This window comes from Grus americana, chromosome 6 (assembly GCF_028858705.1).
Source record: "Grus americana isolate bGruAme1 chromosome 6, bGruAme1.mat, whole genome shotgun sequence".
In the NCBI taxonomy this organism is placed as follows: Eukaryota; Metazoa; Chordata; class Aves; order Gruiformes; family Gruidae; genus Grus; species Grus americana.
The window spans coordinates 18,799,046-18,812,856 of NC_072857.1; the positions used below are offsets into that span (position 1 = coordinate 18,799,046).

Here is a 13,811-nt window from a genome sequence, read left to right on the forward strand (position 1 = left end):
ATTTAACATACCCATTTTGTAAAGCAGCTGTGGTTGGATCATACGTGAGTGTCATTCCAGCCTTTGAAGAAAAAAAAAAAAAGTGGAAAGAAAGAGTTGACAAATTTCATTTTGATTGTAAATTATTTCTCTTAGTCTTTCTTTAGCTGTATTCTTTTTAACAGTGAATTTGTATTGAAATAGTTTATTACTGTAAGTTAGAGAAAGGTTAATTGACAGAAGTAATTATATAGTGAAGAGACTCAGTGATATTGGCTGCGAATACAAGTTTCCAAGTTCCCAGCATGAGGAACAAAATGCAATCTATGAAAATACATGGCTAAGAGAACACGTGTGTGTTTCAGAGGCAGGGCATGAAGATGATTATGTTAGGGTGTTGCCTACAATATATTAACTATAAAAATGAATGGGGAGTGCTGTTTTTCAGAAGACACATTTGAATTTTCTTGTCTCATTTATATGAGGCGTCTAGGCTTGCTAACCACAGTAAGCCTATGAAACTATTATCTTGAACATTAAAGATTAAAAAAGCTGTGACTGAAAAAAATTAATGCTGCAATGCACTGGTATACTATTTTAATCTTATGAAAGTGATGCGCATTTCAGTGCTGCATAAAACAAGGGATTATTTACTACATGTAAATAAAGTTATATTTCAGGTAGTTTTATAATATGAGAAATCTCTCAGGCACATTCCTGACCAAGTCGAAGGAGATTTTATTGTTGACTTTAATGAGGTAGGATTTAGTGTTTTGCATTTTGCCTTTTTCCCCTCTTAAGAAAAATACAGTTAGGTATTTTGTAGAGATGCAAACTGTCAGGTAAGAGTTGCTTGCACATTTTTAATAAGCCAAAAAGCCAAGGCAACAAGTCTCAATGCCTATCATTTTCATAAGTATTCATTATTGTACACCCACACTACAGCTGGAAGGGAGGACTTACAAGTCTCACCTCGCCTTCTCTGTGCCACGCTCTTCCATTCTGTATATATTTATTCTGATTCTGTCTCTTTTTCTGTCCTCCATCGGCAAACTTGCACAACAGAGGTTCTGCAGGAACTGAGAAGAAAGAAGGAATATTAGTTGCAGTCGTGTTCATACACAGGTGTTCAGTGCTCCAAACGACGCATGGTTTTGAAGTTATATTCCCAATATGACAGTTAAATAACATGGATGCATACTACAGCATCAATGACTGTTCTGCATAGCACAAAGATAGCTGCCACACACAAACAGAGCATCTGGAATGCCTTATGTCTTTGATTTTACACTACTGCTCTAAACCTGCTGGAAAGAAACATGGTCTGTATATCTTGAGTACGTGTCTGTTGGTCTGGGGATGAATGAGAACTGCCATCTGAATTCTGAGTTTTGCCTCTTAGGAGGTACAGCTAACGAGGGTGGAGAACAAATCTGGCCAAAGACCTTTAATATATTTCCCCCACCCCTTGGAGTTTTCAGTAATGTCCCAAAACTTAAACTGCTCTGCTCATCCAGAATAGCCAGAAGAGCTGGCACAGCTCCTCCACTTACTCTAACCAGCAGGGTGGAGCGGGTACCTTTATCTCCTGCCACCTCGCACTGAAAAAACGCCACAACTGTCCATTCCCTTTTTATCTCTGCTCTATAAAGAGCACACAATGCAACCAGAAATTCTTCAAGATTTTTCTTTTATCTTGTTTTCTGCATACTGTCATGAAATGATATCACTACACTTTTTTTTTTGCATAACATAATCCTGACTGTGACTTCAACTTTTAATGTCAATATTCAAGCAATGAAAAAGAAAAGTTTGCATAGTATTCGTCCCCTGTTACTAGCTTAAACCGCAATAGTTTCCGAGTACCTATGGCTGAAGCACAGCTCTGCTACATCACACCACACCCTCCCTAATCACAGGGTGGAAGCACTGTTATGATTTGGATGTGAACACTTCTCTGCCAATAATTCCTGACACATGAGCTGTCTAAGCTTTACCCTGACACTCCTCCAGTCATTCTCTGTTTGGAAACACCTTCATGAGACACGGCTGGATCTGAAAACATACAAGTTTCCAAATGCAGAGTAAACACACAGGGTGGGAGGGCCACCCACAAAAAAAAAACCCAAGAAAAGTTTTAGTGTTCTGTAGCGTGAAACAAAATCTATTAGTATAACCATGGCCAGTGCCGATGTGCTCTTCACACTGTCTGCATTTACAAGAGACAATTGGTATAGAAAACCTTGGAGACTTATAACCTGGCAAAGAGCTTGACTTAGAAAACTTTGGCACAAAACTAGCACTAATGGCCAAGTCATCCCTGGCTTTGGATGGCATACCTAAAACAGCTCTGGTCCTACTGGGCAAATACCCACTTCCTGCACGATACGTCTTTTGACAGCCTGCTCTGTACAAGATGGATGGACTGGGAGACAGAACTGGAATGCGGTTCCCTGTCTCATCTCCAACATTGACCACACATCCATCAGACTTGTACCTCATCTACCCGTGTGCTGTTATTCGGCAGTCAAATAACTTTAACATCAGAGAGTCTGACTTTAGTACTAAACATGACAACTGAATTAATTTAAAATGTATTACCTTACAGAAAATGGTAATTTAAATCCTATAATCGTAAAATAAACCAGGGAAAGGTTAGGCTAACGACGCTGGGAAAAATATTGCAGATCTATGGACAGTGAAGTAAATGTACAACGAAATAGAAACCTAAAGTAGGAGACAGAAACTTGTGATTATTGTCCTGAAATTCTTGCATTTCTGAGGGGATTTTTTGCATTCCCAAAACTGAGTTTTGTTTTCGGGTCTTCTATCATGAGAAGAAACTTGTGTCTCAGCATATTGGAGACAAAAAGGTATTATATCAATATGCTGATGGATAATTTGTTGTTACTTTATAAAAGCTAAATCCCAATAACCTTGGTCATATCACACATCATTTTAATCCACATACGGTTCTGTTGAAATAAGAGGAGTTAATCTCAGATGTTAGTCAATATGGGTAAAATTGTCAGGTTCTAGTCTGAAATTATTTTTACTCTGATTTTACACAGTGAGGAGAAAAAAAAATATCCATCAGAAAGGGAGAGCTGAGATCCAAATGCTGAAGTTAACTGCCTTAAATGAAAAAAAGCTCTTCCCCAAGTAGAGTATCTCTGGCTACTCATAAATTATTTCAAACCATCTAGTATTGTGGGAAGCATGTGTGACTTCCAAAATACACACTATAAATTTTTGGATGAAGTCAAAAGAAACTGGCACAAGAATGGCTTACAAAGACATCAGAAAATACCTAAATGTTTCTATCCCCATGATTCTGTATTATAGCACTCACAGGTAGTGAATACTTTATCTAAAGCTGCATTATGCTTTCATTAAAAATCCCCATAGGGAATTGTACAAACCTTTTCTGAAAGTGTAATTTTTGCTTACATTTCCCATCATTGTCTCAAGATAAAGATTTTTTAAAAAAAAAATCAGAGTAAACCTGTGCAATTGTTTGAATAAGATGTTTGTAAAAATCTATTTTAAGAATAAATATGAATTTTTGTGTCAGTAGGTAACTGAGAACACCTAAATTTTAAATGATGAAACATCTTCTGTGGTGCATTGGAAACACTCTCCTGACAAATTTAAAGAGGAAGAAAAACTGGAACAAGAATTATCCACATGTATTGGATTTTGCATATGTAATATCCAAAACCTGTAACAATAAGGAAAAAAAAAATAAAAGGCATTAATTTGTCATTTGCCAGAAGTTGGTGCTCCATCTTACTGGACACAGATCTGGTCATGGGAACCCTTGTTTTTCTGACCTTCCAGCTTCTCTTGCTCCTCACTGTGTCCATAAATGAAGCCAAATGCTGTGAAAGCTCCAACTCACGTTAAAAAAAAATAAAAATGAAGCGGACCATCTATTTAATACCAGCAGCTGCTGTGAGAAGGGTCTACAGCATTTGCTTTCCCTGATTCCAGTTCAAGATCTGAACACTTATAGTGGGGACTGCTGCAATTGAAAGCCTAACTGCAATTTTTGGCTGCTCTTCCATACATGTGACCTGAGTTCTTTGGTTCAAGACCACAATGACTGATGGTCATCAGAGCGAGGGTCATGAGAAGGAGATAAACCTTCATGGGAGCCAAGTATGATCTATTGATCCCCCTCCCACCAAAGAATGAACATAGCCTTTACTCTCCTTTAATCTGAAATTGATTTCTTCAGCTTACCTTTCCTCATATTTTTCACAAGTACATGAGATACTCTCTCCTGCACATACAACACATATATAATATATATAAACAAAAAACTCCAACAAGCCCTATAGATCAGTCAAGCAATCTTTTTTTGTGGTCCAGGAAGGAAGGGAGAGTCATTTTTATTGTTTAATTGTTGGGAAGTGTGCAGGCCCAGTGATGAAGGAGATGATTAATCATTCAGTAACTTGTCTGTATATGCAAGACGGAGAGGCATAGTATAAATGCTCAGAGTTGCACTCACAGCTAAGAGATAGCTGATGTAAAAGGCTACGACTTGCAGTGGACTTATGCTTCTGCAGTTAAGACAAAATGTTTAAAATGCCAACTCTACTGACGGTGAATGAAAACCAATGGTTTGTAGATGTCTGTTGAGCTGCTGCTCTGGGGGCACCTGTAACCATGAGCATTCCCGTGCTTTCACAGCAGGTCAGTGCTTTGAAACCTGACTGTGGAAAGTGCTGACCTTCTCCTCCTGCTCTGAATCACCCTCCTCTAGGGCTAATGTTTTTACAGAAGAAAGATGTGAATGCAGTATTAGTCCAGAGAGTAAATACTTACCTGTCATACACATGTTGTACACATGTGTACATTAGAATTCAGTCTTTGGTTTTTGTTCACTGTCTACCGAAATATGTACCATGTGATACTATAAATGCAAGAACAAAGTTGATGTTCTTATGTTGGACTTTGTGTTTACACCCTTGACTTTACGTGGCTAATTTTATCAGCTTTTAAAAAAATCCTGCTTTCAGATATTAAAAAAATACAACAAAATACTTTTAAAATACTATTCTTTTAATCAGTTTTCAGTTAAACTGCATCTTTTGGTGACTTTCACCACTTATTTTCTAGTAACAAAGCAGATGAGACTAATGAATTCTAACATTAAAACATCACTTTAATGATAGAGCAAGCCTGTACAGCTAAAGACTTTTGAAAAAAAGCTGTGGGAATTAAAAAAGAAGTTGTGCAACCCAAGATCTCAAATATCAGTAGCTTTACATGTTTAAATTAAAATGAAATATATACTCCTCACCACCCTAATCTTCACTTAAATGCAGTGCTCAGGGTTACATTTCTTTAATAATTTACACAGGGTTTAGTAATTTTCCACAGGAGCATTTTTCGAGTTGTTTTAAGCAGCATTTTTCTTTTCTATTCCAATGTTGCTTCTCAAAACTAAGCAGCGATTACAAACTATGAGAATTAGAGCAGTAAAAGCTTCTAATCTTTGATCTAATGGGTAAAATCTTGGTTCCTCTGCCTTCAGTGTGACAATCAAGAGTAACGCAGCACTGTGACCTCTTGATACTCTTTAGCAGTGGTTTCAGACCGTAGTTCATGGATTATTTCTAACGGATATGTGAAAGATAACTAAGAAATGTGAGTTTATGGTCAAGCGGCTTTAATTTACTACATAGAGATCTGCAGTGCTGGATACTTTGTAAAGGTAAGCAAACAGAAAAAGCTTGAAAAAAGACTGCCACAAGATAACTACTTCAAGGCTCCATTTTCACTCCTCTCCTGCACTAGAAAGATGTCCAAGATCACAATCGTTTCAAACAGTAGTGTCTACTATACCTGGTGGACCTCTTCCAAGTCTACAGTCAAAAGCACAGGCAGGAGCAGGGCTCTCACACTTGTCTTCAATTTCCTCCCTACAATGAATCTGAGTAACCAACATATTTACCCTAAGTGGGAAGAGGAGAGTGGGTCATGGATAACCCACAATTTTTGGGTCATCACCGTAACCCACCATTCCTGAAGCAAAAATGGTATAGGTTGTTCAGCAAAAATGCTCTCTACCTTACATCCTTTAAAAAAAAAAAAAAAAAAAATCACCCAAGTTATTTTGCAGTAAAAGAAGTGTTAAATAATCCATAAAACTTATACAACTGGCACAAAACTTTTTAACTTAACTTCTGTATTTTTCATTTTAAATGTAAGAGAGACAAATACACTCAGACTTACACATACCTTACGTATGCTACAGCACAACTGTTTTATGTAATTATATATGTATAATTATTCTCATGTATCATCATGCAGCTACATGCTGCTGTGATAGGGAGGAGATGCCTTTCATGATTTTGCCCAGCAGATCATTTCTATAATTTTTATGGGGCCAACACAAGACAAAAAGACAGTGAACATTAAGTATCATCTTTAGGGGAGGGGGAGGCTAAGTGTGCTGCTCTGTGCTCACTGCTCATCTTCTGTGTCCTGGCTCCTCATACTAGTCTAGTCTCTATTTCCTCCAATTCACGTCAAGAGGTTCGTGTTTCACAGGAAAACAGAAAAGCTTTAAATATCACATTATTGACTGAAAACAATAATTCTTTAAAGGGAAAAGGAGAACTAAAGGCAAAAGTTACTTCAAGATTATAACAACTGTGTAATAAACATACAGTTGAGAAGAGAACGAGATAAAAAAATCAAAGGTCTGAGAGAAATGGACAGTCATAGCCTATAAACCAGAAAAACTATTACAATAACTTACATAACAAAAGTACAAACCCCAGCTAGAACAAATGGTGAAACTAATACACCACTCCTAGGAGTTCTAGGATTATACCAACTTGCAGTGCATTTGAAATTGCTCTCTGAGCTAACCTTCCTTCTTCCTGACTGAAAACAAACAAGGACACACTAAATATTGGATGTATTTCATTAAGCTAACATGGAGCAGGGAAATAAAGCCCGAGTAGCTTGTTACATGGGGGTTCAGCTTGCTTAGTACCACCAATGCCCAGTCCCTCACTCAATTCTACAGCTGACACCGGGGCCGCCCTGTGCTACCCTTGGCCCTCTCAGATTCAGAGAGCTTTTTCTGTCCTCTGTTCTCATGCTCCAGAGGAGGTTTCACCTATGCTTTCTGTAACTGTGTTTAACCCATTCTTCCATTTAAACCCAAACTTAGTTAAAATAACAAAGCTGCATTATGAAAGCATGTTTTTGTTGAACAGATGTTCTTCCTCCCACACCTATTTCATTACAGGCCCGTCTCTCCTACCCTCCTCATCCTGATAACAGTGTTTTTATAGCCAGCTCCCTTTGCTGATTTTAGCCAAGTTTCTAGGACACAATGTTTTAATTTAAACACAATTCCAGTTCTACAATTTTATTTTGCATGTATTTGAACTTAGTCCTCTATAACCCTGAAGGATGCTAATCTATTTCAAAACATTTTCCTAACCTTTGTTTGTCCAAGAGCTTTCCCACTACATCCACTTTTCTCTGTGCAGGCAGGCCAAGACCACAGTTGCCCCATGACTCTGCCCCACTTTTTGGCAGACTGCAGCATATTATTATGCATAAGCTGCATCCTCTAATAAGATTGCATTATTGGGCACGTGCTTGCTACGTGATGAGAACTCTGGGAAGAATCTGAACTCCATAAAAACCTTTCTAAGGAGGAATACAACTTCACAGCACCAGCATGGAGAAATAGAGTTGGAGCTGTACCCTATACAACAAAACTGAAGGTCTTTAATAAACAAGGTTCTCAGGACTCCCTTATGCACCTACCTATTTGTTACATTTTTCAGCGTCATGGAGGGTGTGACGCATCTCACTGAACTGACTTTCAGACAGTTATCTATTTCTGAGCAACCCATGTAGGCAGTCTTTATAACCACAAGGACAGCTGACAGCAGACACACATCAGTCTCTGGAGATGTGTGCTTCTTTACATGTTTGAGACAGAGAACCTAGTAAAATGCCCAGTAAGCATTAGAAGTTAAAGTCCATGAGGTGGATTACATCTTGAGACCCCTCTTTAGTTTCTACTTTCTGACAATCACCAGTTCTGCGCAAATTTCTTGACCCAAATTAATCACACTTCTCTGGTAAATGTTTTCCTCCACACCTCAGAAATTGTTCTTACAATTCCGTGCAGCAACTTTTTATTTCTACCTGGTTGAACCTGATCATACGAGGGTGCAACTCCAGCGTCAGCAACGACCCACCAGAGACAGACCATGATTGGCAATGATATGCTTGACGGCTCATTCATTGAGAACGGGATAAGTGAAAATAAAAATAAGCAAACTAAAAAGCACTAATAGGAGGTTCTCTTACAGTTTTTGCACTAGTTCTAATTGAATAGAAACTTCTTTATGTTAATTTGAACTCTTGATTTCTCCATATTTTTACTCTTAATTATGTCCAAGCCATAGCAGCTCTATAAAACTAATCACGGAGGGTGGATCAGAGCACAGTCAGCATTCAGAGAAATTTGTTCCATGATCTCTTTGCCCCTAAAGTGATTTTCCATCTCATAAAACACAGATTGCTAAATATATGAAATAGAAAAGTAAATGTTACAGTCCCTGCGTATAACAAAGTTTTAACTAAATAATCTCAGCAATCAATCCCAATGCAAAGGATCTGCAAAAGCCAAGGCGGGGAAGTCAAACCCCTGCGTTAGATTAGTGCTGGTGTAGGGAGTGGTTTCCTGTGCTCTGAAGCAGCTTTCCATCCCTACCGCAGCACAGACTGCCTCAAACTGCAGTAATCTTTCAGGGATGAGGGATGTATGTAGTTTTACTAAACAAGCCACATTCCTGTCTGCCTGCCGGGGACTGCTTTCCTCTTCCTCGGTGTCAGGGTCTGGCCACAGAGAACATTTCAGAAGCAGGATAAAGGTGGCTTCAGTAACCACATCAACAATGTAATTTATAAAATTCCCACTTGTGATTGTCAGTAAAATGGTTACCAAAAGCTGCCTGGAATGTCAGGCATGTATTCTTTCCTTCTTTAGTGTCCTCTTTTCTTTCTATTTTACTCTGCTGCTCTGAATTTCCTTTCCCCATTTTTAAGTGTTTATGGAATATACGTTTTGTCTCTTAGAAACAGTGCTGACAAAGCAGGCAAACCGATGAGGAACTTGGTGTGACAACAAAGTTGTGCTATGTAGCTTCTCTGCATTTTGCCTTGCACAGTATTTCTAGAAGTAACATTCTTCACTGACCTCCTTCCATCTTCCTGAAGGATCTCAAAGCCTACTTCGACTTGAGAATCACAGCTCCCCAGTGAAAGAAAATGCCTGGTATTAAGGCACTGCTGCAGAATCTATTTGTTTCTAATCAAATCTCTTTTTCAAAAATTACTTTGAAAAAATCATCAACAGATGGCAAAAATGGTCCATTTTTTGCCTCTCTCAAAAAAACACTTGTCCATGGACAATCAGCCAAACTCTGTTTTGATACACTTACAACACATACTTGTCTCCTGACTTCAACTGGGATTATGTGGGATGTAAATTTGTGCATGGCTGGCTTAAGGCATCTTAGCTGCTTGTCTATCCGCTAAAGGAGAACACTACTAGATTCCTAGAAAAGGTTTACAGTAGAAAAGTGATATACTGTGTTCCAAGTGAGCAAGTATTACAGTCATCCAACAAGACACAGTTTGATTTTAATAAGCCTGCCTCTGAATGAGAAGCCAGATACAACAATCACCGTAACAGGCTTCCACTATGTAACCAGTAACCCATTCATACATCTTCTTAGAAATATATGCAACATACCAGAAACTCCTGCTGGTGTCTTTATGAATTTTCCATTAAAATGAGCAATCACTGCTTCACATTTTTCTGTTGACTCCATCCTAAGAAAATAAAGAATAATTTACATAAATTACATACTCATCCAGACTCCCATGTTTGTGATTTTTTAAGCCTATTTCTTGCTTTTTTCTCGCTTCACTTTTGTAGCTTGCTTTCCCATGTATGAGCAATAGAGAGGATGTTTTCAAAGAACACACAGCTTCAGAAAGGTAAAACTAAACTCAGTTAACAGTTTATGCACTCTGAGACCAAAGTCAGTTCCAAACTGCAAATACAATACCCTTACTTACTTAGAAATCAGGGAGAACATAACCTGGACAACTGTAGTATAAAGTACCTATGCTGTCTTGAAGGAAGCAGAAAGACTGATCCATGATCATTCATAACTGAATCCTTAGTGTTCGTGATACACACAACAAAAGTTAATGCCACCTTTGAGAGGATTCTGAAGTGTCCGTACAGTTTAAGAGTAATAAACTGAAATATAAACATGCCTGACTGCATGATCCAAACTGCCTTTGCAGCTTTTAGCTTATATGTATTATCCCAACTAAATGATGTACCTATCTCTTACTTGTCTCCAAGTTACCTCCAAAACAGGAGCCACTAACAGGATAGCTGTGATGGCTAATGATAACTTGGATAACCTGCAACGGATGACCGAGACATGCAAGTATAACAAAATTTATTTTAAAAGAAGAATATCTTTTGCAGCTGTCTGCAAGATGATATTAGGATAATGCTGAACAGAGATTTTCTTTTTAATTGTTCATTAAGTTCTGGGATTCAAATCCACAAATTAGGCCAATGGCCTCAGCAGCAAAGAAGCAGTACTAAAAATTACCGAGCCTTAGCACCTTTTTAATTCTGACAGCCCTTCTGCACAGGGCAACGAAATATAGTCATAGACAACAAGCAAAATCATTAAAATGCCAGGCTGAACAAGAAGTTTTCTTCATGGTTTTAAAAATACCTTCTAGAGAATTTTCAGAAGTTCTGGATTGTTGGATCTGCATCAAAGAATTTTTTTTTTTCTCACATGAAACAAACAATATAATTTCGTTTCAGACTCAAGTCTAGACTTGATAAAATGTATTACCCCTTATTAACCTAATAAAATGCTCCCAAAGGCAAGAAATTAAAATCTTTATTTAACGTCTACATGTTTCTTCGACAATTTTAACTTTAACTACTATTTATCCAAAAATGTTCTAATACCTACCTTGCAGAAGGGGAGAAATTCTGATTAGATATGACAGCAACAGCTTATTTTATAAATTATGTATATGTATGTGAATTAAAAAAATACATATATAAAAATAAACTTCATATTTATGTATACATATAAAACATGCAATGTATATACAGAACCTATTGAGAAAATACTTACTTTTTAAAAGAGAATAGTTTTATGTCTTCAATATAAGTGAGGTTTTGGATACACACAAATCTTTTGGACTTTTACATACAATTCTAAAACTCTTCCAGCTATATTAGAATAAAAGCATTCCTAAAATACCACTGATTCAAGGTAGAGTTGGTAAGCAAGTTTAGGGAGAAAAGACTGAATAAATTCATAATGCCTACTGAATTTTAGCTTGGGTGCTACTGGATTCTACCCTTCATAGTACCAAAAAGTGAAAGCTGCATTTAAGCAAGTATCAGTATTTTTCAAAATTAGTAAATATAACTTTTGGATATATATTTCTTTGCATGTCATCCAAAAACCACATACACATATTCTGTGTATACTTGTATGGAGTTCACACTCAAATACCTATGCATATGCTTATATGAAAAAAGATACAAGTGTATGAATGCAATAAAAATGCCCAATTCAATTTACACCAAAATATTACAAATGCTTATTGATTTATTTAAAGGGGACGGGAAGAAATTTTGGTAGAAAGCAAACTTGCTGGTTTTGCATTCTTAAATAAAGGAATATCATCCCATTGTTTCCAATTTTGTTCCTTTGTTGTATCTTCTTGAAACTTAACAGTTTGCCAAGCAAACGGATTGGGAGGGGGCATTAATAAAAAATTAAAATCACAGTGCTGTGAACTACCCATACCCAATCCCTAAAATTCTGGCTTCATCAGGAGGTATAATTTGTTCAATTCTCTTCTATGCACTAATTTTAGATTCTGCAATTTGTTCAAATACAGAGCTATTGTAATATTGGCTGAACATCTGAATTACTGGAACTTGACTGTTGACAGACATTTTACAACAAATTTTGAGAATCCCAATGCTTTGCTCAAAGCATGCCTCTATTTTTGATGATAGAAATCTCCAATCTAAAGCCTCCAAATTTTGATTGCCATACTATGTTTTTAAAGTAGGACTTAATTAGAGATAGAAAAATATTAGAAAGACACAGAAAAGGCTTTGATGAAGAGACCCCAGAACAAATAACTGAATTAACAAAGAGAAAAACTAGACTCACATGGACAGAATACTTGGGAGGTATCTACTAATTTATGGAAAATATTTGTTCTTGTTGATTTGGGAGAGATATTTGACCAAGCTGTCAAATATTTTAAGGTGAGATTTACTGTAAGTGAATAAAAATATTTTCTTTCCCAGATGACAACATGTTAATGAGCCAGAAAATTCAAAGGGCTGACGTTCAAAGGGCAATGATGAGTTGATTTTCTCAGAGGAACTAATGAAGAAAAAGAAAGAAAGAAAGCAAGCCTCAAAAGCCAGAAATGTCACAGAATTTTCTGTGAAGCACTGCGTAACTCTTGCTTACTGGCTCAGGGATAGAGGAGAAAGGAGAAGTACAGAGAAGAGGAGGAAGTGGTGGAGAGTGAACTCTCACTCTAGATAGTTGTCCAATAAAAGCAACAGATGCAGATTTAGCCATCACAGCCATATTTGCTTTACCAAAGGAATAATTAACAAAACCCTGCTGGTATCTTAATGTAGATCTCCCTTTTCTTTAAAAGCTTGATCATTTTCAATAATTTCTGCCTCTTCCTCCTATTCATGCCTTTTTAATTAAAAAAAAAAAAAAAAAAAAAAAGGAAAAAAGCTGCCAGCATGGCTAATGCCACTGAAGTACCTTGCAAAGCCAACACCACGGCTTGTCCCACTCGAGTCTCGCAGTATCCTCGTAGAGATAACCTGCCCAAATGGTTTCAGCATGTTCTCAAGCTCCTGCTCATCCATTGAAAGCGGCAAATTGGAAATGTATAAGTTAGTTGGATCTTGTTCTTGTTGCTGAAAGAGAATTAAAAACAATTGTTATTGCTGTCGCCACCGCAAAGACATTTTGTATATAAAATATAACAACAATTACATATAGCTACTGGTACAGATTTTTACTTCTCAGGCCCCTTTCTAAAGGCTGCTCTTCCCTAGTATTAGTGACCTCCATCTTCTGTCACTGTATACAGCATTCCTGAGAAAAGCTCCCCTCCTCCTATTACTGCTGACAAGGACATTTTTAAGTGGAGATAAAGGTGAATAATTGACTAGTTTATAGTCCGTATTACAACTTCATGTTTCAGATTTTTCTGAAAGAAGAAAAAAAAAAAAGCAAAAACAAGATAAAGGAAAGAAATTAGCTGACAAGGAAATACAAGACTGGTAGAAAGAGCTAAAAAAAAGCCAGATGCAAATTAAAAGAGAAAAGATTGGAATGACAATTTGAAAACAATACAGGGGGACAAGGAGACAATGTATTTAAGAGTATGTACATTGCCAAAATATTACCACAAGAATAGGCCCATACACGCAGAAGCGAGTGGGACTCCGTCATCTTCTCCCACACATGAATGTTTTTGAGTTTTCATCAAACTTTTACATTATGCATTCAGACAATACAAAAGTCTTCCAAAACCCTTCTCTAGAAACAGACAAAATGAGAGAGGAGGGCAGCCAGGAGGTGAGCCAAGAGGGAGGAGACAAACGTAGTCTCATCTTTGCCATTCCCCTGACCTTAAGCTATCTGCTTTGTGTGATCTGTGTATGTACCATG

At 37.3% G+C, this 13,811-nt stretch overlaps 1 protein-coding gene across 7 annotated transcripts in view; it reads right to left on the reverse strand.

The window, feature by feature from the left end:
* RBMS1 (RNA binding motif single stranded interacting protein 1) overlaps positions 1–13,811 on the reverse strand; it is a 144,525-nt gene that overhangs the window by 10,128 nt on the left and 120,586 nt on the right. For 5 of the 7 annotated variants that reach the window (XM_054829750.1, XM_054829753.1, XM_054829756.1 and 2 more), the window contains exons 5-8: positions 12,894–13,051; positions 9,785–9,864; positions 943–1,058; positions 12–61 (exon numbers count right to left, since the gene is read on the reverse strand). In XM_054829750.1, coding sequence (XP_054685725.1) covers positions 12–61; positions 943–1,058; positions 9,785–9,864; positions 12,894–13,051 — 404 coding nt within the window. The remainder of the gene's footprint in view (positions 1–11; positions 62–942; positions 1,059–9,784; positions 9,865–12,893; positions 13,052–13,811) is intronic. The other 2 variants (XM_054829751.1, XM_054829754.1) reach the window with 1 other exon arrangement.